A 26807-nucleotide genomic window follows, 5' to 3' on the forward strand; every position below is an offset into this window, starting at 1 on the left:
ATCAGTGGGGTTACGTTGCACTTCCTAAGGCTTCCATTGGCTGTCAAAAGCCTTCAGAAAGTGGTTTGAGCATTCTCCTGTCACTGGGCAGATAATAGCAGCTCAGTTTCTGAGTGGACTGCCTGGCAACAAAGGGAGTGGATATGCACGGTCACGCGAGCACGCTGTTCCTTCTTTTTCTCCTTGAATGAATACGCTATTGTCCAGTTGGAATATTATTTTACATTTTAGTCATTTAGCAGACGCTCTTATCCAGAGCGACTTACAGTAGTGAATGCATATATTTCATACATTTTCATTTCATACATAAAAAATAAAAAAAATCCCCGTACTGGCCCCCCGTGGGAATTGAACCCACAACCCTGGCGTTGCAAACACCATGCGTTGCAAACACCATGCTCTACCAACTGAGCAATTTTACGTTAAAAATACCATAAAGATTGATTTTTAACAGCGTTTGACATTCTTCTAAGTACGGTAATGGAACATTTTGACTTTTCGTCTCTGGTTCTGCGCCTGCGCGTTATGCCTCTGGATAAGTGATCTGTATGCACGAACAAAACGGAGGTATTTGGACATAAATATGGATTATTTGGAACAAAAACATTTCTTGTGGATGTAGCAGTCCTGGGAGTGCATTCTGACGAAGATCAGCAAAGGTAAGAGAATATTTCTAATACTAATTCTGAGTTTAGGTTGCCCCGAACTTGGCGGGTGTCTGTATAGCTCACCGTGATGGCTGAGCTATGTACTCAGAATATTGAAAAATGTGCTTTCTCTGTAAAGCTATTTTAAAATCTGACACAGTGGTTGCATCCAGGAGTAGTCTATCTATAATTCTTTAAATAATTGTTATGTATTTTGTCAACGTTTATGATGAGTATTTTTGTAAATTGATGTGCACATTCACCGGTCGTTTTGGTGGGAATACATTTTCTGAACATCACACGCCAATGTAAAATGCTGTTTTTTGATATAAATATGAACTTTATCGAACAAAACATACATGTATTGTATAACATAATGTCCTAGGAGTGTCATCTGATGAAGATCGTCAAAGGATAGTGCTTCATTTAGCTGTGTTTTGGGTTTTATTGACACATGTCCTTGCTTGGAAAATGGCTGTGTGATTATTTTTGTCTATGGTGGGACGCTAGCCCAAGATAAAGCAAAGCAGTTTGACACATACAACAAGACAGAGTTACACATGGAGTAAAACAAACATACAGTCAATAATACAGTAGAAAAATAAGTCTATATACAATGTGAGCAAATGAGGTGAGATAAGGGAGGTAAAGGCAATAAATAGGCCATGGTGGTGAAGTAAATACAATATAGCAATTAAAACACTGGAATGGTACATTTGACTGTAGATGAGTGTGCAAAGTAGAAATACTGGGGCGCAAAGGAGCAAAATAAATAAATAAATACAATAGGGGAAGAGGTAGGTGTTTGGGCTATTTATAGATGGGCTATGTACAGGTGCAGTGATCTTTGAGCTGCTCTAACAGCTGGTGCTTAAAGCTAGTGAGGGAGATAAGTGTTTCCAGTTTCAGAGATTTTTGTAGTTCGTTCCAGTCATTGGCAGCAGAGAACTGGAAGGAGAGGCGGCCAAAGGAGGAATTGGCTTTGGGGGTGATAAGTGAGATATACCTGCTGGAACGCGTGCTACGGGTGGGTATAGCTATGGTGACCAGCGAGCAGAGATAAGGCGGGACTTTACCTAGCAGGGTTTTGTAGATGACCTGGAGCCAGTGGGTTTGGCGACTAGTATGAAGCGAGGGCCAGCCAACGAGAGCGTACAGGTCGCAGTGGTGGGTAGTATATGGGGCTTTGGTGACAAAACGGATTGCACTGTAATAGACTGCATCCAATTTATTGAGTAGGGTGTTGGAGGCTATTTTGTAAATGACATCGCCAAAGTCGAGGATCGGTAAGATGGTCAGTTTTACAAGAGTATGTTTGGCAGCATGAGTGAAGGATGCTTTGTTGCGAAATAGGAAGCCGATTCTAGATTTAACTTTGGATTGGAAATGTTTTATGTGAGTCTGGAAGGAGAGTTTACAGTCTAACCAGACACCTAGGTATTTGTAGTTGTCCACATATTCTAAGTCAGAACCATCCAGAGTAGTGATGCTGGACGGGCGGGCAGGTGCAGAGCATGCATTTAGTTTTACTTGTTTAAAGTGCTGTCGTTGCTCAAATCGAATGATGACCTTTTCTGCTTCATCTAGGTCATCCACAGACAGACTTTCTTTTCCAAATGTCAGTTTGAACTTGTCAATTTGTTCCTTCAGTGAGTTTATTAAACTCTGATCTGATCCTGGATCAGTTTTTGTGAGAAATGTAATTTTCTGGCTTAACTGTAGAATAAGTCTCTTCAGTTTCAGCATCCAGGCAACTGAATTGAATTCTAAATAAATCACAGACAGTGTCACCAGCAAAGCACCCCCACACTATCACACCTCCTCCTCCATGCTGACACAGTGGTTGGAACAAAAAATCTCAAATTTAGACTCAGACTAAAGGACAGATTTCCACCTGTCTAATGTAAATTGCTCGTGTTTCTTGTCCCAAGCAAGTCTCTTCTTCTAATTGGTGTCCTTTAGTAGTGGTTTCTTTGCAGTGATTCAACCATGAAGGTCTGATTCACGCAGTCTCCTCTGAACAGTTGATATTGAGATGTATCTGTTACTTAAACTCCGTGAAGCATTTATTTGGGCTGCAATCTGAAGCGCAGTTAACTCTAATGAACTTATCCTCTGCAGCAGAGGTAACTCTGGGTGTTCCTTTACTGTGGCGGTCCTCATGAGAGCCAGTTTCATCATAGCGCTTGATGGTTTTTGCGACTGCATTTGAAGAAACTTTCAAAGTTCTTGAAATGTTCCGGATTGACTGACCTTCATGTCATAAAGTCATGATGGACTGTTGTTTCTCATTGCTTATTTGAGCTGTTCTTACCATAATATGGACCTGATCTTTTAGCAAATAGGGCTATCTTCTATATACCACCCCTACCTTGTCACAACACAACTGATTGGCTCAAAATCATTAAGAAGGAAAGAAATTCCACAAATTAGCTTTTAAGAAGGCACACCTGCTCATTAAAATGCATTCCAGGTGACTACCTCATGAAACTGGTTGAGTGAATGCCAAGAGTGTGCAAAACTGTCAAGGCAAAGGGTGGCTGCTTTGAAGAATCTCAAATATTCAACCCTTTTTTTATGGTTACTACATGATTCCATATGTTTTTTAATAGTTGTGATGTCTTCACTATTATTCTATAATAAAGAAAAATGAATAAAAGTGTGTGTGTGTGTGTGTGTGTGTGTGTGTGTGTGTATACAAAACATTAGGAACACCTGCTCTTTCCATGAAGTGGACTGGCCGGGTGAAAGCTAAGATCCCTTATTGATGTCACTTGTTAAATCGACGTTAATCAGTGCAGATGAAGGGGAGGAGACAGGTTAAAGAAGGATGTTTAAGCCGTGAGACAATTGAGATATGGATTTTGTACTTGTGCCTTTCAGAGGGTGAATGGTCAATACAAAAGATTTAAGTGCCTTTGAACGGGGTATGGTAGTAGGTTCCAGGCGCACCGGTTTGAATGTGTCAAGAACTGCAATGCTTCTGGGTTTTTCACACTCAACAGTTTCCCGTTTATAATTTATTACAATGTTTACAATGTTCCAAACGGTCAGAAAAAGTATATTGTAATCTAACAACACGTGTTTGGCACACATAATATGCATGCAGCGCTTGCGCCTTACCTCTTGATCTCCAGTATTTTCCACAACTAGTCAAATTCATTACACACATCGGATTTCCCCTTTACCTCCTGAGCAACCAAACATTGAGGGAATATAATTGTTTTTCCTAAACAAATTAGAGAATTTGATAACAGAACCAGTTATGTTGGAGCTTCAGCAAGATGGACAGTGCGATAAACACTGTTGATGTTCTGTGGTGGTCACTGCAGCAGAGAGGAGAGACAATGGGTGCTAGTCACACAGATTAGACAAGATGGCGCTGACAGAGAGGGCTGCCTCACTTCTAGTCCTTAGGAAACTTTGCAGTATTTTCTTTTTTTTAATGTATTATTTCTTACATTGTTAGCCCAGAAAATCTTAAGTGTTATTACATACAGCCGGGAAGAACTTTTGGATATCAGAGCGACATCAATTTACCAGCACTACGACCAGGAATATAACTTTCCCGAAGCGGATCCTTTGTCTGAACCACCCAGGGGATTTGAACTGATTCCAGAGGCTGACCCAAAACATCGCCACCGGAGAAAACGTAGATGGAGCGGTCTTCTGGTCTGACTTCGGAGGCGCGCACACCACCTACCGCTTCTGAGTGTATATTACTCGCTAATGTCCAGTCTCTAGATAACAAGGTAGTCAAAATTAGGGCAAGGGTTGCTTTCCAGAGAGATATCAGGGATTGTAACACACTCTGTTTCACGGAAACATGGCTCTCTCGGGATATGCTGTCGGAGTCAGTACAGCCACCTGGATTCTTTGTGCGTCACGCCGACAGAAATAAACATCTCTCTGGGAAGATCAACAACTCATGGTGTAAATTTAGCAACATAGAGGAACTCAAGTCCTTTTGTTCACCTGACCTAGAATTCCTCACAATCAGATGCCGACCGTATTATCTCCCAAGGGAATTCTCCTCGGTTATTGTCACAGCCGTGTATATCCCCCCTCAAACCGATAGCACGACGCCCCTCAAGGAACTTCATTGGACCTTCTGCAAACTGGAAACCATATATCCTGAGGATGCATTTATTGTAGCTGGTGATTTTGACAAAGCAAATTTGAGAACAAGGCTACCTAAATTCTATCAGCATATTGACTGTAGCACTCGCGCTGGTAAAACACTGGATCACTGCTACTCTAACTTCCGCGATGCATACAAGGCCCTACCCTGCCCTCCTTTCTGCAAATCTGACCACAACTCCATTTTGCTCTTCCCTTCCTATAGGCAGAAACTCAAACAGGATGTACCCATGCTAAGGACTATTCAACGCTGGTCTGACCAGTCGGAATCCACGGTTCAAGATTGTTTTGATCACACAGACTGGGACATGTTCCGGGTAGCCTCAGAGAATAATATCGACGTATATGCTAATTCAGTGAGTGAGTTTATAATGAAGTGCATAGGAGATGGTGTACCTACTGTGACTATTAAAACTTACCCTAACCAGAAACCGTGGATAGATGGCGGAATTTGCGCAAAACTGAAAGCGCAAACCATCGCCTTTAACAATGGAAAGGTGACTGGGAATATGGCCGAATACAAACAGTGTAGTTATTCCCTCAGCAAGGCAATCAAACAAGCCAAATGTCAGTATAGAGACAAAAGTGGAGTCACAATTCAACAGCTCAGACACGAGATGTATGTGGCAGGGTCTACAGACAATCATGGACTACAAAAGTAAAACCAGCCACGTCACAGACACCGACGTCTTGCTTCCAGACAAACTAAAACCTTCTTTGCCCACTTTGAGGATAATACAGTGCCACCGACGCGGCCCGCTACCAAGGACTGTGGGCTCTCCTTCTCAGTGGCCGACGTGAGTAAGACATTTAAACGCGTTAACCCTCGCAAGGCTGCCGGCCCAGACGGCATCCCTAGCCGCGTCCTCAGAGCATGTGCAGACCAGCTGGCTGGTGTGTTTCGGACATATTCAATCTCTCCCTATCCCAGTCTGCTGTCCCCACATGCTCCAAGAAGGTAACTGAACTAAATTACTTTCACCCCATAGTACTCACTTCTGTCATCATGAAGTGCTTTGAGAGGCTAGTCAAGGATCAAATCACCTCCACCTTACCTGTCACACTAGACCAACTTCAATTTGAATTGTATTTTTCGAAACATTTAAAAATGTACTAAAAATTTAACGCTGAAATATCTTGAGTCAATAAGTTGCATGGACTCACTCTGTGTACAATACTAGTGTTTAACATGATTTTTGAATGACTACCTCATGTCTGTACCCCACACATAAAATTATCTGTAAGGTCCCTCAGTCGAGCAATGAATTTCAAACATAGATTCTACCACAAAGACCAAGGAGGTTTCTCCAATGCCTCGCAAAGAAGGGCAGCTATTGGTAGATGGGTAAAAATTAAAAAGCAGACATTCAATATCCCTTTCAGCATGGTGAAGTTATTAATTACAATTTGGATGGTGAATCAAAACACCCAGTCATTACAAAGATACAGACTTCCTTCCTAACTCAGTTGCCAGAGAGGAAGGAAACTGCTCAGGGATTTCACTTTCTGTGTAATGTAAAGAAAATTTCACCATGAAGCCAATGGTGACTTTCAAACAGTTACAGAGTTTAATGGCTGTGATGGGAGAAAAGTGAGGATGGATCAACAACATTGTAGTTACTCCACAATACTAATCTAATTGACAGAGTAAAAAGAAGGAAGCCTTTACACCAAAGGTGCTTCTACAAAGTAATGACTCAGGGGTTTGAATACTTATGTACATTTATATATCTGTATTTAATTTTCAATATATTAGATTATTTTCAAAAACAAATCTATTTAATCAATTTTGAATTCCGGCTCTAACGCAACAAAATGTATAATAAGGGATGAATACTTTGTGAAGGCACTGTATATATATTTTTTACACTGTTTGGACTTTCGCATCCCGAAAAAACGCTTAAGAAAACAAAAATAAATGTTTCATTGTCACATACACCGGATAGGTGCAGTGAAATGTGTTGTTTTACAGGGTCAGCTATAGTAGTACAGTGCTCTTGGAGCAAATTAGGGTTAAGTGCCTTACTCAAGGGCACATTGACAGATTTTTTACCTCGTCGGCGCGGGTTTTACCAACCAGCAACCTTTCGGTTACTGGCCCAACGCTCTAACTGCTAGACCCGACCATTGGTTTCAAAGGCAGAAAAACCCCTAGAGAGAACTAAAGCTGGGTGGCGGTGGGCAGGAGAGCACAGGACTACTGCAGTGCCATTGATTTTGGAGGGGATGTTTGTGGTGTTTTTGTTGTGGATGCAGATGTGGTTGATTGGACAAGAATGGCACGTTCCTGAGGATGCACAGGTTCAGTTGAGGTTATATTATATTGAAGATGTACTGTAGGTTGCCGACTGCTGCTATCTTGACCAGGTCTCTCTTGAAATGTTATTTTTATCCCTATGAGACTTAAAAGTTTATAAAGGTTACACTGAAAAGGAGGTCTATGTATTGTAAATTGGACTATATCATAAACCTACGCTACAGTACATAGAGCAGAGCAGGATTCAGGCTTGTTATATGTCCATCTCCAGAGTGTATAACCCTTGGCTGTACATTATGGCCTTAACCCTGTCATCATCGATCGTGAGCATAAAATAGGGCTGGACGGTATACCGTATTTTACTATATACCAGTATTGATGCACGGACCGGGTTGGGTTTTTACTTTACCTTTGAATGTTTGAATGGTTTGTTAAATATGATACGCCGTGTGTAACGTCCATTTTTTATAATATTATTTACTTGAGACATCTCTCAACGCTCTCTGTCTCTCACTCTCCGTACCGCTTTCCACACAGACCTAGCCCCACCCCCTGTCACTCAAGGAGCACATTTGTTGTTGCTCGATCACGAGACACTTGCGTTCAGTTTGCGTGGTCAATGCAGCACATGCAACAGTGATGAAGACGATGCTGTCTCCACTTTGCGTCTTAATATCAACCCATACGTTTTCTATAATTACACTGTTATACTGAACAAAAATATAAACGCAACACGTAAAGTGTTGGTCCCATTTTTAATGAGCTGAAATAAAAAAATAAAACATTTCTCCATATGCACAAAAAGCTTATTTGTCTCACATTTTGAGCACACATTTGTTTACATTCCTGTTAGTTAGCATTTAATCCATACACCTGACAGGTGTGACATATCAAGAAACTGATTAAACAACATGATCATTACACAGGTGCACCTTGTGCTGGGGTCAATAAAAGGCCACTCTATAATGTGCCATTTTGTCACACAACACAAAGTCACAGATGTCTCAAGTTTTGAGGGAACGTGCAATTGGCATGCAGACAGCAGGACTGTCTAACAGAGCTGTTGCCAGATAATTAAATGTTAATTTCTCTACCATTAGCCGCCTCCAACATTGTTTTAGAGAATTTGGCAGTACGTCCAATCGGCCTCACCACCGCAGACCACGTGTAATCAGCCCAGGTCCTCCACATCCGGCTCCTTCACCTGCGGGTTCGTCTGGGGAGTATTTCTGTCTGTAATAAAGCCTGTTTGTGGGGAAAGAATACTTATGATTGGCTGGGCCTGGCTCCCCAGTGTGTGGACCTGGCTCCCAAGGGGGTGGGCCTATGCCTTTCCAGGCCCACCCATGGCTGCGCCCTTGCCCAGTCATATGAAATCCATAAATTAGGGCCTAATACATTCATTTCAATTGACATATTTCCTTCTATGAACTGTAGCTCAGTAATAGTTTGTTTCTTACATCAGCAAACATCAAACACCTAGTTTGTATTTTCTTAGCAAGTTGTGGCTAAATCGTGTTAGCTGCTAATGCTAATTGCTAGATAGCTGGGTAGCTAGCTAGCTATCTAGCTAATAAATGTACTGAGTCAGAGCAAAACGTAGCTAGCTAAACAGCCTGATACCAGTGATGGTGTAGGCCTAAATCAGCATGTTGTTTGTGCAACACTATCTTATAAACCAAAAAGGATTAGGTGAAGCATGAATATGTTAGCTACATGAAATAGCTAAGAGAGAACATTTAATGTAACCAAAGATTATAGGGTCCCCTAGGAAACACTTACCAACACTTTGGTTTCTATAACTCCTCCCTGGCATTTTAATTAATTGTCATGTCAAACAACACTGTATTCTAAGTGCCCACAATTATATTAGAACTATATAATTATAATAATCATTATATTTCCATGATTCCAACAGTTCACCCATTGATCTAAATTGCAAGTCAACTCGCAATTGCATTTTGTTAAGAATAACATTTGGTTAAAAATAAGGCCTCGATTTCTTTTGCCAATATCGTGCAGCCCTACGTGGCAGTGTGGAAATGACCTCAAATGAGTGCAGGAAATGCAGAAATGTATGAAAATGCTGAATAATTTGGGGGGTTAAAGTTGAATTGAACAGTATAAAACAATCAGAATGCAGAAGGACCCATTGAAATCACTTAGAATGTACGTGTTTCCACCCTAGGGTCATGCACTACTCATACTCAGTATATTAGAACTTGTATTATTCAAAAACATAAAATACCGTCATACCATCAAAAATGAGAAAAATACAGTGCTTTGATATTTTGGCCATATGACTCAGCCCTAGCAAAAAAACAATGGACGTCTGGCTGCAGTGTTTCCGCTACCTACATTATTTTCCAGGCAGGGTGCCCGAGGCCCCCAACTAAACATCCCGCGCCAATTTAACCAAACATTTCAATTGAAACCAATTGAAGCCATGTTGGGAAAAAAACAACACTCTAATCCGTGTCCTCTCAGAAACAAGGGGTGGGTTTAGTAACCAAAAACCCATGTGGCCAAATGCTGCACTTTGTAGTAGGTCGTCTTCTCCTAGTTCCAGGCTAGTAGTAGTTCCCCTTTCACCTGGAAAGAGGGCGAGCCGAGCAGAGCATTTTTAGGGGAGGGTCTGATACAGTGGGAACAGATGTCTACCTAGTGCTGGGGAACATTTGGGACGCATGATGTACCTCTAGTCTACTGCCCTAGTTCTAGGCTATTTGAAGTGTCTCTTTGCTGTCTCTCAGTCATGATTGGAGTCTCCTGTTGACAGAGAGAGATACTATTGCCAAGTCAACCTACTTGCTGGCTTAAAGGTGTACTGTAGCTGTGTAGATGCCAAACATCATGTAGGCTCAATGTTTGACACTGGTTTTAATCCCTCCTTCCCCACCAGAAAGTAGTTTGAAACTAGTGAACCGTGAAATACTGGATACAGAATATTAGACACACACTTTTTAAAACCACCATATACCAGATACGTACCTACTTTGACTTTGGATATTCAGATATTGCATCAGTTTTACCTGGTTAGTAAAAACCTTTGACTCTAAGAATACCAGACCAGGGTTCAAATAGTATGTGTTTTCTTTCAATACTTTGTGTATTTGACTGAGCTTGCCAGTAGTGCCAGATGGCCGGGGTTTGCACTTTTTTGACTATTCCATTGGTTCCACTGAGCCAGCCTGGCAAGCTCAATCAAACGCAGCTATTTGAAAGAAAACCCTGGTCTGCTGAATACCCAGGCCTACCTTCTATTGCAGTCACATGAAGGACTGAGTGACTGTTTAGTGTTTATGGAACAGTTTATGAAGCAGGTTCCCTCCTGTGTTAGTTGAGGTCAGTGGAGATGCCAACACTTTGATGTATTACCAATGTGCTTGGCTTTTAATGAATCCACCTCGGTTTATGCCTGCACGCTTCAGAAAACCATCAAAGCTGTGATCAAAGAGCATCATATGTGGCGTACCGGCATGGAATTATAACACCGAAACATACACATTTGCATCCTCTGAACATTTTCACACAGACAGACGGACACGTGTACTGTGGGAGAACACACACACAGAGGCGCACAGTCGCACGCACACACGCACATGCTAGCACAAGTACACACAGACACACCTGCAAAGTGGTGTGATGTAGGATATTTATGCAGCGGGACAGTTGTGAAAGGGCATGTGTAAGGTTAAATTACTGATCATTGAGATGGAGTAGCGTAATAAGTCAGCTTCTCTCCACCTCATTAGCAACAACAACCCTACAGACCCTACAGTACATATGCTAGGCCTTGGCCCCTAGACCACCCTTATATACAGTATGCTGCGGGCAAAGTTTCCCCTAGGTACAGATCTACGATCGGCTAAATCTATCTAAGCTAAACCCTCTAAGGTCCAAAGCCCATTCTCCCTTTTCATTCCAACAGATTAACTGGGCAACACAATAACTGCAATAGCACAGACAGACAGACAGACAGACAGACAGACAGACAGACAGACAGACAGACAGACAGACAGACAGACAGACAGACAGACAGACAGACAGACAGACAGACAGACAGACAGACAGACAGACAGACAGACAGACAGACAGACAGACAGACAGACAGACAGACAGACAGACAGACTGTGCTGTGCTGTGCTGTGCTGTGCTGCTCTTGCTGGATTGTCATCCTAGCCCTAGACACTGTGATGCAATAATGTTTCACACGGTTGTATCTGTATGGTATTGCTTTGTTGTTCTTGCTGCATCGTTGTCATGGCCCTAGACTCTCTCCTCGTCGCTGTCTGTAGAGGCTTTTTGCCATGTTCAGTGTGCTCTGTAATCTCTGTCTCTCTGCGAGTGTGAAGCGCAGCCCAGCCATGATCTTGTCATGGCTGGGCTGTCAGGCTCTGATCAGGCCCTACACCCAAACAAGGGCACTGCGTTCATCCACCTCTGGCCTGCTCGCCTCCCTACCTCTGAGGAAGCACAGTTCCCGCTCAGCCCAGTCAAAACTGTTCGCTGCTCTGGCACCTCACGACGCCAGGACAGCGGAGTCAATCACCACCTTCCGGAGACACCTGAAACCCCACCTCTTTAAGGAATACCTAGGATAGGATAAAGTAATCCTTCTAACCCCCCCCTTAAAAGATTTAGATGCACTATTGTAAAGTGGTTGTTCCACTGGATATCATAAGGTGAATCCACCAATTTGTAAGTCGCTCTGGATAAGAGCGTCTACTAAATGACTTAAATGTAAATGTAAATGTAATTGCAGATCTCTGGTGTATTCGGTAGAAAGGGCATGGCTCTGTTCACACAGAGTCCATCGTCACTGAGAGATGTATTTTCGCGTATTGGGTGTTTACTTGTTCTTTGGGGTATTGCCTGGGTTATTGAAAAGCACTTTGCTTATGTGTGTGTGTCTTTTCATGTGCATGTGTGTGTTAGGGCTGCACGGTTAATCGTATTTCAATCGAAATTGTGATTATTGACATGCACAATATCCATATTGCAAGAGGCTGCAGTATTTTGATACGCCACTCAGCCGTCTGTAACGCCAGTTACAGTTACTCCGTTGCTCCTCTTTTGGACGCTTCCCAATCCCACACATACCAAGCCCCGCCCTCTGTCACTCAAGCAGACAGGTCCTAATGCTCGAGATTCACTCTGCATGCATTGATGGTTTGATTTTTTCCCCCAACAAGAACGACACAGCATTCCACTTTTCTTCTTAATATAAATTCACGTGTTCTATTATTTTTACTACTCGTTTGTGTAACTTGCTATCTGCCAAACATTAGCAGTTGGAATTAGCAAGCCGCAAATGTGCCTAAGAAATGTGTGGTAGCACCTAATGCTCCACTGAGATAGGGCAAATCTTGCTAGCAAACTTTTCCTCAAATACAGCCTGGTACCAGTGGTGGAGTACAACAGCTTGTTATTAATCAGAGTGAAGAATATTCTAAAATCTTTGTCTGAATGTACCTATCTATTTAAATCGAATTTGGGTGCCCTCGGAAATACTGACCAACACTTTGGTTCCTACTGTCACAACCATCTCATCCCTTACTTTTTAATTTGTAGTCATGCCAAACAAAACTGCATTCCAAGTGCCCACTGTATTCCAAATGTTTTGCCCATATTGTGCAGCCCTTGTGTGTGTGTGTGTGTGTGTGTGTGTGTGTCCGTACGTGGCATGGGTGTGCGTGTGTGTCCGTACGTGGCATGGGTGTGCAGTCAATGCAATCGTTTTCACACACAGATGTGTGTTAGAATGTATGTGATCGCCACAGTGTCTGTGTGTGTGTGTTGTTGCTGTGTGTGTTTACGCACGTGTGTTTACGAGCAGCTAGCCTATGCTCATTGGCAAACAGCAGCTGGCCCCTAAAGCAAGTGTCTTAATTACACTGCTGCATTTTAGCTGGTGGCAGATTTGATCTGAAATGGGGATTTTAACCGCGGGCGGTATCAGTGTTATGGTAATTCACGTCTGGAGTAGGCATTGGGGAAATGCATAATAACTACAGTCAATGTTCATTGTTCCAGCTATCTGGCTTTTCTTCAGTCTTTAGGGTCCCTTCTGTTGATTGGGGATTCAGCCACTGACTGCTTGGATTGTTCGCATGTGTGTGTGTCTGTGTGTGTGTCTAACTCTGTCTGTGTGTAACTCTGTGTGTCTCTCTCTTTCTGTGTGTCTACTCTGCGTTATTGCAGTCATTCTCTGAGAGCGCAGTGGAACAGTAGATGATCACTCGAAAACCAGGGCAAAAGGCTAACCTCCCATTTCCAATTGCAGTGCTTTATTTAGCCGACCACCCGACACAGTGATCCATTGTGACGTCCAAATATGGCTATGTTAGGGCATAATGCATCAAAGTAGAGGAGAGATTGACTGCATCGCTACTTGTCTTTGTGAGAGGTATTGATGTGTTGAAAGCACTGAACTGTCTGTTCAAACAGCTAACACACATCTCAGACACCCATACATAACCCACAAGAAATGCCACCAGTGGTCTCTTCACAGTCCACAAGTCCAGAATAGACACTGGGAAACACACAGTACTACATAGAGCCATGACTACATGAAACTCTCTTCCGCATCAAGTAACTCAAGCGAGCAGTAAAATCTGATAAAAAAACAACTGATAAAACAACACCTCACAGCTTCAATGTAGACTGTGAAGAGACACACACACACACACACACACACACACACACACACACACACACACACACACACACACACACACACAGTTGACTCGAACTCTACATGCACAGTGTAAAATCTATACATAACCCGCAAGACAAGCCACCAGGGGTCTCTTCATAGTTCCAGAACAGACTCTGGGAAACACACAGTACTACATGGAACTCACAGTGTAAAACCTGTGTCAGGAAACCAGATCTGGCAACGAAACCAAACTTAAATGGTCCTCTATTACTGGAAGGAATTGGTGTACATCGTTAATGCATAATGTTGTGCTTATAAGGCATTGTGAGACTTGTCACAAGCATGTATGGCCTTTTATAATGTCTTATTATCATCTCATAAGGATCCTGACGTACTAAATACCAGCCATTTGGGTCAGTTGAAAATGTCCTACATGGAGTCCATTTTATAAACTTAAGCCTTACAATGAGACTTCATAAAGACTCATATGTGCTTAGAACAGGTAATAAAGCATTGTACCTGTTGAGCAATTATGCCCTAACTGTTCTGTGTACTCTCTACTCTGTATCAGGAGCTGTATCATGTATTCTGGTAACAAATGGCCGTAGTCCACTATCTGATTCACCGTAGCTCCTCTGTGTCAGCCTCCACTGTCTGGCCAGTATATAAGTGCTGCGACACAGCTACTGTTTTTTACTGCCCAGGCTCTGTGTATTTTTATGGGCAGTTCATTTGATAGCCTCTTGCCTTTAAGGGTCTCAATTACGGTGTTTTGTCGTAACGTCGTTGTATTATCCATAGCCGATCGTTGTTTTTTTGATTATGGATTCAATTTAGGTCTCTAGTGTGTGTAGTTATGATGAATTACTACTGTGAGAAAAATGACTGCAGTGGTTTCACCTAAGTGGAGGAGCTACACTTTGGTGGATGAGATGACACCACACACACACACACACACACACACACACACACACACACACACACACACACACACACACACACACACACACACACACACACACACACACACACACACACACAACATAAAGCTGGTCCCCAGTGCTGTAATGATTTTGACAGAAAGATACTGATCATCAGTATAATGAAGCCTCTGTGTTTTGACTGAAGCCAACAGAGACAGATTGCCTAGTCAACAGAGTATCATCAGAGCTGTGGGAATTTGTCCTCATTAATCTCCAATAATCTCCCTTTGAAACACTAGGCCTGCGTCCCAAATGGCACCCTATTCCCTACAGAGTGCACTACTTTTGACCATTGTCAAAAGTCGTGCACTAAGTAGGGAAAGGGGTGCCATTTGGGACACCACCCATTGTCTGAGTCGTACTTGTTCTTTTCTGTTTGGTCCCTTTGAAAAACAAGTCTTTTACTGATCCAACTGGAGCTTGGCTGTGGATGAATACACTTTGCTGGGCAATGAGTGTGTGTGCGTTTGCGCGCGCTTGAAGACGAGGAAGCGTTTAGACAGTGTGGGGTTTTGATGCTCTAAATTCCAGTATAGTTTTATTTTACATAACAAAGATTAGGTAATGGTGTGTGTGTGTGTTTAATTAATTGACCTGCTAGTTTTGTGTTTTACTGTAAACTCACGCCTCTCATTTTCTCCCCTGAGATCTCTGTACAGAGGCTGCCAGCTCTCTCTGTGCTCTGCCCCATGGCCTGTGAACTCACATTACATCATGTTCTTGACGTTCACAACGTTAACGTTGTGAACAAAGTGCTCCATGGTGGCGGTGGGGTTATGGTATAGGCATGCATAAGCTATGGACAACGAACACATTGCATTTTATTGCTGTAAGTTTGAATGCACAGAGATACCGTGATGAGATCCTGAGGACCATCGTCGTGCCATTCATCTGCCGCCATCACCTCATGTTTCAGCATGATAATGCACGGCCCCACGTCGCAAAGGATCTGTACACAATTTCTGGAAGCTGAAAATGAACTGCATACTCACCAGGCATGTCACCCACTGAGCATATTTGCGATGCTCTGGATCGACGTGTACGACAGCGTGTTCCATTTCCCACCAATATCCAGCAACTTCGCACAGCCATTGGGGGAGTGGGACAACATTCTACAGGTCACAATGAACAGCCTGATCATCTCTATGTGAAGGAGATGTGTGGCGCTGCATGAGGCAAATGGTGTTCACACCTGATACTGACTGGTTTTGTGATCCAGGACCCTACCTTTTTGTTGTTGTTGGTATCTGTGACTAACAGATGCATATCTGTTTTCCCAGTCATGTGAAATCCATAGATTAGGGCCTAATTTATTTATTTCAATTGACTGATTTCCTCATATGAACTGTAACTAAGTACAATCTTTGAAATTGTTGCATGTGGCGTTGATAATTTTTGTTCAGTGTAGATAAATAATATTAACATGGCACTATGAAAAAATAGCTTTTTCAATGGTATATCCTTGGACTGATTCTGAGAGAATTCTCTGTTTTCAGTCCATTGGGCAATGACTGCTATAGTGTTGGGGTATGACAGCAGCTGAAAATGTGTCTCCCTGGATAGTGTGTAGATTGGATCATGGTTCAGTGGAATTGGATGCGAGGCTGACCAGACCAGATAAGGTTTCAGCTGTTAGGCTGTGTATGGTACTCCCTATCTCCCCTAAATGTTCACTCGGATAGCGTGACACGTTTCCTAATGGCTAAAGATGCAGGTGACAGAGAGCAGTGGCAGCTTGTGTATCCTTTTAGTTGGGAGGCACCTGCACCTTGCTGCAAGCCAAATATTAATTTGGTCCTTCAGGTTACAAGATTTCCATTCATTTAAAGGGATAGTTCACCCAAATTACAATGTTAGTTAAAGAGTTTGTTCCCACTTGAATGTAGTCTATGGGGTTAGCCTCAGTTCAGATTGTTTCTTTAACATTCAATTCCCTGATTAGATGTTACTTAGAGGGTAATGAATTACCATTTAGAACACACTCATGTTGCCTCTCGTTCCGTTAGTTTTTTGGTCAATAATGCAAAAGTAGCAATTGGTGTCAATTGGTAGCCAAAAACATTTGCACTATGGATTACAGTCGCTCCTGAGAGGATAGTACAAAACAGGTTGGCCTAGCTTACTTTGACCAACAACCAGACATATATGATTTTTCTGGTTCATTTAAGAAATCTAAAGTTAGATATGTGTTTTTGGTTGCGTCAATTAGACCATACCAATTTCAAGCTTATCTTTATAACAAATAAAAAGTTATAGCAGAATGCTTAGACTACTTAGCTGGCGAACTCCTTGATCTTGCTTCGTACAGTATTATACCCCTCTGGCCCCTAGACTACTTTCAGGGTAAGGAACCATCTTCTGTTGTAATTGGGGTGAACTATCTCTTTAAACATGAGAAATATTGATTCATAATTGAGAAATGACTACAGAAGTCCACTTTATTGGCTTCTGTGTGAATTTTGCAGAGATTCACACACATACAGTATTACAGAGAAATGAATCCTCTTAACACATTTTCAAACCCCGAAAACCACATCCCACCCAACAGGCTTAGATGTGTTGCGGAAACATTTTATTTTCCATTCTCACTTTTTAATGAAAGCGGGATTTGGAGGCAGCTGAGGAAAATAGTGTCACCGCATGATCCTTTCTAGAGATTTCGAAAACAGCAGTGAAGGAGAATTGAAGCAACTCCCCGCCACCTAATACTCCCCCCCCCGCTATTTCAAACAAAAGGTTATTTAAGGAGAATCTAAGGTGGCTTGAATTTAGACTCTCTGGCAGTTGTAGTTTAACTGGATGGCATTTCATCAATGTTGCACTGGTGTTATGCTGCCGTTTTAGAGCTGTAGATGGTTGTAGAGTGTTAGATGTCGACACACCGAACTGCTATGACTAACCTAACTGATGTGCTGCACCATCTCATCTGGCTCCAGGCTGCTGACTGCTCTACATTGGTCCCGCTAAATCAATCATTCATTTCATCCATGTATTTTTTTGTTGCCAGTACATACTCTTACTTATCTCCTCTCGCCAATATGACTAGTCTGTCTTAACTGATGTTAGCCTATAGAGTCTAATGTTTCTTCTCTGGCTGCTGGTGGCTCTATATTGGTCAGCTAAATCAATCATTCCATCCATCTTTGTGTTCCCGTACTCTACAGTACAACCTCTCGTTTGCTCTCTCATCGCTCCATTCTCGCAGAGCTTCCAGAGATGTGACTTGATCTTCTGTCTAATGGTGTGCAGTTGCGAAGCTTAGACTGTCGGCGTATTGTATAGCGTGATAATAGACACACAGAGTAAACACAGAGTAAGGTAGCAGCATAGAAAGCCGCGGTTAGGCTAAGGGTAGCCGCATGGAGTGGGTTTTAACGGCGCTAAGGGGCAGGGATGTGAAACTACCGGAACTACTGAAGTGTGTCTGTGTTAAGCTTGGGAAATATACCGTATACACAGGTATTTCGAAATACTGACAGTAGGATTTTTAATACCGAGAAGGATCAAATATATAATATTAGAAATAGCGCCCCCTCGTGTGCACTTCCGGTAATACTGTATACCCCGGTATGGTACAGAAACGGTATGACAGCATGAAAATCTTGATACCGCCCAACCTCAGTATGTGTGTGTGAAAGAGAGCATTTGTTGTGTGTTTTATGTATTTGATGTGTTTTTGTGTGTGTGTGTGTCCGTGGAGGAGGAGATCAGGGTAGCCTAAGTTCACCATAAATGGAAGATGTGCTGTGAAACCTGAAAGGAGCTCGATAAATCAAAGGCTACTCCCAAATGTCAGTGTGGCTCAGAGGGAGCATTGTGCTTTTTTCCCCCCACTCACATATCCTCTGATCATATCTGTCCAGTGAGCTACAGTATGACCACATTCTGATCAAATGGCCAAATGGCTCCTGATTCCCTATGTAGCGCGCTACTTTTGACCAGGGCCCTCTGGTCAAAAGCAGTGCCCTACATAGGGAATAGGGTGCCATTTGGGACACATCCCTGATCTCTGTAGGCCATGCTCTACTGAGGAGGAATCACACGGGGTTAAAGCTCGGGGTCTTAAATCAGGTTTAGCTGCTGAACTTGTAGGGGATAATTATAGGCCATGAATGGTTCTTATCGAGGACCAGGAGTATTTCCTGATGACATGACAGGAATTTGACCACCGATGACCTCATAAACAAGGGTTCAAAGTTTTGCTTAGTTGGGTCATTTGGTCTGGGAAAAATCCTGGCCCTAGCATGGTATGGCATTGTATCCAGTTTACTGATGTCTCTCTGGGATAGAAGTGCTGATGCCCCTATTCAGCTAATGTTATGATTTGTTTGTCGTGAGTAGGCCAATGGTGTGTTATCATTGTGAGCATCGTATTGAATCTTGGTTTAAACGGGTACGCATGCTCCTGGAATCCAGCTAACGAATGCTCAAATGCACAGCAGTAGCAGCGGAGAAGATAATGTCACCAGAGTCCCTGGCTGTGTTTACACAGGTAGCTCAGTTTTCCCAATTATTGGCAATAGATATGATCTGACTGGTCAAAAGACCAGTTAGTGGCAAAATATCAAAATTGGGCTACCTGTGTAAACACAGCCACTGTGTCTCTTCGCGACAGTTTTCTGTGTCCAGGTCAATAAGTAATCTACTACCACTGAGCAACTGTCTGTCTCCACTTTCTTCCCTAAGTGAACGAGTAAAACCAATACAATAGGAATTGATCAACATGGAATTTTTGTCACAGTTGGTTCAATTGGCTGAATAATTACCCTTTTCGATTGCAGTTCAATTGGAACTACTGGCTATTGGGAATAGTATTGGGTGAAATCCAATTGCTTACCATTCAGTCAAATCAATTAAATGTATTTATTAACCAGTTTTAGCCGACATCAGTGGTTGTCACAAAGTGTGCCAAAAAGTAAACAATCCATTTCCGCAGCTAGGGCTACTGTACAGCAATTGGGATTCAAGCAAAAAATATTTTATGGATGGGAGTAGGTTAGCCTCAAATGCCACAAGATGTCAATCTTTCGTGTGCATTGCACCACATTTGAATTATCCCCTTGGCCTGATTTGCAACTCTTTCTACTCTTAAGAAATTCAGCAAATTAAAAACTAATCCCAGTTTGGGAATTTTGGGAAAGTTTACAGGTCAAAGTGTTAAACCAATCCAGTAAATGTGGAGGAGGAGTTAAGATGGAGTGTCACCTTGCAGTGGTGTAAAGTACTTAAGTAAAAATACTTGAAAGTACTACTTAAGTAGCTTTTTGGGTATCTGTACTTTACTATTTATATTTTTGACGGATTTTACTTTTACTTCACTACATTCCTAAAGAAAATTATGTACTTTTTATTCCATACATTTTCCCTGACACCCAAAAGTACTCGCTGCATTTTGAATACTTAGCAGGACAGGAACATTGTCTAATTCACACACTTATCAGGAGAACATCCCTGGTCATCCCTACTGCCTCTGATCTGGCGGACTCACTAAACACAAATTATTTGTTTGTGTTGGAGAGTTCCCCTGGCTATCCGTAAATTAAATGCCGTCTGGTTTGCTTTAAATAAAGAATTTGAAATGATTAGTACTTTTACTTTTGATACTTAAATACATTTGAGCAATTACATTACATTTTTGATACTTAACTATATTTAAAACCAAATATTTTTTGACTGTTACTGAAGTAGTATTTTACAGGGTGACTTTCACTTTTACTTGAGTCATTTTCTATTAAGGTATCTATACTTTTACTCAAGTTTGAAAATCAGGTACTTTTTCCACCGCTGAAGCCTTGTTATTGTTCCGGATGGAAACCACTTCAGAGAGCAAGCTAGCAAACATGCTGTTGCTCATCCGCTATATGTTTCACCGGGGACTGTAAACAGCGAGGCGCACGTCCAAAAGCGGAAGTCGCGTCACACTGCTCTCCGATTTTTGACAATGCCACTGAGGGTGCCTAACAGGAGCCATTATGTTTCCTGCTCAGACAACACTTCCCCAATTCACTCTAGGCTAATGAGGCCATTTGTCTTCTGATGCTCAAGAGAATGTGCTTATCGATGCATTACCTATTAAAGGGATAGTTCACCCAAATTACAAAAATGTCATTGTATGGTAAGGTATGAAAGCAATGCATGCTTTGGTTAAGTTGGCCTGGCACTGTTTCCACGTGATAACGTTTTTACAATTTGTGGCACAAATCCCATTCAAGTCATGGGACCAATATAAATCCCATGACTTGAATGGGATTTGTGCCGCAAATTGTTAAATGTTAGCATGCGGAAACAGTGCCAGGGAAACTAAACCAAAGCATAGATTGCTGTCATACCTTGTCCATAGACTGCTTACAGGAGAAGGAAACCAATGGGGAGAGGTATGTGTGTGTGTGTGTGTGTGTGTGTGTGTGTGTGTGTGTGTGTGTGTGTGTGTGTGTGTGTGTTTGTTTGTTTGTGCCTCTGTGAGGAATGCAACCGTCTTCACTGCTGTGCACATCACAGCACCCAATGATAACAAAGGCGTGAGAAAAGTGTGTGTGTGAGTCAGGGTTTCCGTTAGCTGGTAATAGCTGGCTTTTGGACGATTTTTAAACAAATAGAAAAGATGATAAATGAAATTGCCTCTGGCCAATTGTCCGGGAGAAGAAGAAAATATCCCATTGTGTAATAATGCTTATTAGCCTATTCATTGATGGAAATACCAGTCGATGTAAATACATTTCACTGGTCATGCTTATTATGTCTATAGGTTGATTTGCTTAATTTAGTGGAATTAAATTGGCTTATGTGTACAGTATATTCATTAAGTGTCTTATTTATCACACGCGTACAGCATACAGATACAGAGCTTTTGAGCAGAAAATCTGTCAAACAGCGCGAGAGCTTCTGCTGCAGCATCTCAAATGGCAACGGAAGACAAACTTCATCAGCACGACACAATCACTTTGCAAAGAGCTGGAGGCAGTGTGCATTTTGAAAACATATACTTAATTGTTTGAAACCTGAACGTTTTAATACACATTAGGAGGCATGTCTTACCTTGCTTCAAAGTAGCCTATTCGATCTCCTCTCTTTCAAAATTTCGAACAAATATTTTTTTATCTCTGTCACATAAAACCGCTCGCATGTGTGGTGCACTTTATCCCGCCTAATTTCAATATGGAACGAACATTCGCGCCTAGCCTACTGCCTTGTGCGCGCTGCTGCGCTTATAATGTGAAGAAATGATAGTTTATCAGCATTTTAAGCTAAACGTTCTGATCTGTAGCCTAGGCCTACCGGTTGTATACATTTGGGATCTATCATCCCATAACTGTCCCTGAGTCTGTTTTGAATCACTAGCATATGTCAATCTACTATCCCCATGGTGGAAAAGTAGACCTTGTCGAGAAAGCTGACCAATAGAATAGGTCAACTTTTCCACCATGGGGATAGTAGATTGACATATGCTAGTGATTTTACGGTTTGTTACTCGTCTTAATGGCTGAGGACAGTTATTCTAACATCTTCAAAGTGGATGTCAGAATTCAGTAAGAAGGACCGCACATGGTTGCATCCTCCACTTGCATTTTATTTGTATATGAATGACCATAATATAAATGTGATTTCTGTCATTCTGAGCACCGTGGGTGGACACCCTAATCAGGTTACGCACCCAATGTATATGGGTCTGGTCAATTTCTCAAATGTCCGGTAAATTAAAATGTTGCCGGTCAAATGTCCGGTGTCACATTTTCCTGACAGAAACCCTGGTGTGCGTGGGTGGTGTGGGTGCATGCGTGGGTAGGAACTTAATTGGTTCCTCTCACTGGTGTAGTCATGGCCCTGCCTGATGCTAGAATCTTCGTGGGTGTTGAAGTATATGTGTGTGAGATAGGACTGTAGTAGGAGGGTCTTTGGGTAGGCCCCTCTGGCCCCCCTCCCAGAGGTTTATTCTCACTTAATCTGTTGATTTGACCTCGAGCCGAATTCCTCGCTCCTCCCTAGTTCCGCAGCTGGCCAGCCTTATCAGAGACTAACTGTTGCCCTTCATCTCCTTCAATGACTTTCCATACACATCCCTTATTTACCCTTCATTGACACAGATCATACATGTAACGTAGTCAATAAGTTATTATATAGTGACAGGAATAAATATATTTCAAGTTAGAACCCAACACCAGATTAACCTTCTCGGTTCTCATCTCATTTTGGAATTGGTAAATCTCTGTGTCATGCTGCACTCTTAGGACCTCATTAATTTCTCTATTACTCTGGTTCTGTATCACCGTTTCTCCACTCAAATCCACTCATCTCATTTGCCTTTTGTCTTGCTCTCTCTCTCTCTCTCTCTCTCTCTCTCTCTCTCTCTCTCTCTCTCTCTCTCTCTCTCTCTCTCTCTCTCTCTCTCTCTCTCTCTCTCTCTCTCTCTCTCTCTCTCTCTCTCTCTCTCTCTCTCTCTCTCTCTCTCTCTCTCTCTCTCTCTCTCTCTCTTAAAAATGAGAGAGTCAATCCAAACAGATGGCACAAGCTGGTGTTAGTAATTATCAAAGAGTGAACCACTATGGGCTCCATTGCCTTTGACTGGGAACGGCCCCAATAGAATTTGACTGGGAAAGACCCTCATTGAGTTTGACTGGGAACAACTCCCAGATAGTTTTACTGGAAACGAATAGCCAGATCGGTCTGCTGTGTCAGACTTGGACCAAGATTTAACAAGCGGTCAAGCCGTCCCATCTTCAGTCATCTGTTCGTTCCACACAACAACAAAAAACACGGTTATGCCGGTTATTTTATTTTCATGACGGTCTTCAACCATAATCGTTGGTTCCGATTATACGGTAGTTGTGCCAGCCCTACTTGTGGACTGGAGGGAGAACGGGAGGGAATGGGACAGAGAAGGGGAGGTGGGACAATTGAATACCCTGCAGACGAAGGTCTTTGTCAATGCTTTTTAGTGTTTCGAAAGATGTTCTACCTCTTTGTTATTCCTAACAGTGTGAATGACTTGGGTTCTAACCCAGGTTTCCTGTGTACCACTTTATTGTTACCCTGCTGAGCTTAAACCTATCGTTAGCTTGGGGAGACAACACATTTTCAGCTATTTTTCACACAACGGTGGTTCCGAACCGTCCAACAGTAAGATATGCACACAGCAGGGCATGCATCCTTTCCTTCCTTAGATGAGCAAAAACCGGTTGAGTTTTGCCGTTGAAATGACGTCAACCAATTATTCTCACTGGGTCTATCCCATCTGTTTATTTCAATGTGAAAACCACAGGGTCTTGTTAATATTGTTGTCTCTCTGCATTAGGCAGTATTGTCTGAGACCGCGAGAGAACGAGAGAGAGAGAATAAAGAGGAGGTGCAGACAATCCAAAAGAACAGGGTCACCTTGTCTCTCTGTACCCACCAGGGCCTCTCTGCTTCATCTTCACAACTGTGAAGAGAAACAACAATCCCAAAATATAATCCAAACTCATTAAGCCTGGGCTTCCTCTACTTCTTGAAAAGTAGTGGCCAGTGTAACGACACCAGGAAGCTAGACTGAAAGTCTCTGTCACGACTTCTGCCGGGGTCGGTCCCTCTCCTTGTTCGAGCGGCGCTCGGCGGTCGACGTCACCGGCCTTCTAGCCATTGCCGATCCACTTTTCATTTTCCATTTGTTTTGTCTTTGTTTTCTACACACCTGGTTTCAATTCCCCCATTACATGTTCATTATTTAACCCTCTGGTTTCCCCCATGTTTGTGTGCGTGTTTGTTCTATTATTCAGGCTGATACTGATGACTGGTATTTTGTTGCCGGGTTTTGTTATTACGCCCGTTTATTTTGTGGTACCGGTATTTTTCCCACACCGTAGTATTGTGTTTATACTGGTGTTATTTTGTATTAAAAACCTTGTCCACGCAGCTCAGCTCTCCTGCGCCTGACTCCTTTCACCAGTTACCCACAGCCTTGACAGACTCTTACGGTTTCATTTTATTAGACTAACGGCACTGCCAGTCCCATTGCTGTTGGGGTAATGGCCCAGAGAAATGGAATGGCTCTGACCTCTGTATTGGCTGTGTTTGCATTTTCGTTGCCATGCGTGTGCCGTCACTACAGGTGGCGAACGCTTTATGGCGGTAACATAGCCGGTCTGCTGGGTCGGCTCATCACCATGGTGATCTGCAGGGCTGGGCTGTACTATGTGTTAACCAGACCTGGTTTCAAGTACCATTTGAAATCATTTCAACTACTAAACTGTGTTCGATTGAGCTTGGCTGTTGCAATAGAACCAATAGAAAAGTCCCCAAAAAAGCATTTGAAAGATTTCAAATAGTATTTCAACCCAGGTCTGGTGTGAGCAACGTCTAGTCGTCTTTCAGTCTTTTGTCCCCACGAACATTTCCATTCAGAAAGAGTAAGACCTTTGCTTTCTATCAGTCCATGGCTGTCTACAGTCATGGTCTATTTCGATAACCATGTCTGGAACAAAGAAAACTAAGCTTCAGTATAACCCGGAGAAGACAGCATTTAGCAATCAGCATCCACTTTTCTTCCGCCGTGTGGAAAGACCTGCAGCTAGGATTAGACTAGATGCTCTCAGAGACAGACAGAGGGTAGGAGAGAATGCGTGATGAGTTAGATAAGAGTTGGGGGGGGGGTGGAATGGTAATGAACGAATGATCAGTGACTCCGTCTTCCCAACATCCCTCTCTTCTCTCCCTCTCTCTCTCTGAGCAGCCAGGAAGACGTGTGCCCCGGCAGAGTTTGCCTGTGCAAACGGTCAGTGTGTACCAGGCCGCTGGCGCTGTGACGGGGAACCAGAGTGTCCCGACGGCTCAGATGAGGCAGACGCCACCTGTAGTAAGTCTGAGCTGACTTGGTCTACTCAACGCCAATGGTTTCCCCCATTCACAGTCACCCAACAACACTGACCCAACTCAAACACTCAACGTTTCCCCATTCTGTCATTCCACCACTCCATTCCAAGTGTACCAAGCTATCCATAGTCACTCAACCAACCACCCTAAACCCAACTCAACCACCCCTTACATGATCACCCAACCATCTATACTGAACAAAAATCTAAACGTAACATGTAAAGTATTGGTCCCATTTTTCATGAGCTGAAATAATAGATTCCAGAAATGTTACATGTGCACAAAAAGTATCAAGTTTCAGGTAAGACACAGATGCAGACAGTGACGAAGTGTAAGTGTATTACTACTACAGGGGCAAGCAAAACGACAGGTCAAGGGCAGGCAGAGGTCAGTAATCCAGATAGGGTGCAAAAGATCCAGAATGGCAGGCAGGCTCAGGGTAGGCAGAATGGTCTGGAAAACACTAAAAAACAGGAACTAGAACAGCCAGGAGCAAGGGGGAAACTGGTAGGTTTCACGAAACAAAACAGACTGGCAACAGACAAACAGAGAACACAGGTATAAATACACAGGGGATAATGGGGAAGATTGGCAACACCTGGAGGGGGGTAGAGACAAGCACAAAGACAGGTGAAACAGATCAGTGAGACAAAAAGCTTATTTCTCTCAAGTTTTGTGCACAAATTTGTTTACATCCCTGTTAGTGAGCATTTTTCCATTACCAAGATAATCCATCCACCTGACAGGTTTGGCATATGAAGGGGCTGATTAAACATCATGATCATTACATAGGTGCACCTTATGCCGGGGACAATAAAAGGCCACCTTAATTGTGCAGTTTTGTCACACAACATAATGTCATTGATGTCTTATGTTTTGAGGGTGCATGCAATTGGCATGCTGACTGCAGGAATGTCCACCAGAGCTGTTGCCAGAGAATTGTATGTTCATTTGTCTACCATGAACCACCTACAATGTCGTTTTAGAGAATTTGGCAATACTTCCAACTGGACTCACAACCGCAGACCATGTGTAACCACGGCAGCCCAGGACTGCCACATCGGGCTTCTTCACCTGCGGGATCGTCTGAGATCAGCCACCCGGACAGCTAAGGAAACTGTGGTTTTGCACAACCGAAGAATTTCTACACAAACTCAGAAACCGTCTCAGCGAAGCTCATCTCGGCGATCTCACTACGGCCTTGACCTTACTGCAGTTCGGCGTTGTAACCGACTTCATTGGGCAAATGCTCACCTTCGATGGCCACTGGCACGCTG

At 42.8% G+C, this 26807-nt stretch overlaps 1 protein-coding gene across 3 annotated transcripts in view; it reads left to right on the top strand.

Annotated features, from left to right (window-relative positions):
* Window positions 1-26807, top strand: part of LOC106568715 (low-density lipoprotein receptor-related protein 8) — a 171220-nt gene that overhangs the window by 51465 nt on the left and 92948 nt on the right. For all 3 annotated transcript variants that reach the window (XM_014139293.2, XM_014139291.2, XM_014139295.2), the window contains exon 3: window positions 25391-25513. In XM_014139293.2, coding sequence (XP_013994768.1) covers window positions 25391-25513 — 123 coding nt within the window. The remainder of the gene's footprint in view (window positions 1-25390; window positions 25514-26807) is intronic.

Source organism: Salmo salar, chromosome ssa14, assembly GCF_905237065.1.
Source record: "Salmo salar chromosome ssa14, Ssal_v3.1, whole genome shotgun sequence".
NCBI classification, from domain to species: domain Eukaryota; kingdom Metazoa; phylum Chordata; class Actinopteri; order Salmoniformes; family Salmonidae; genus Salmo; species Salmo salar.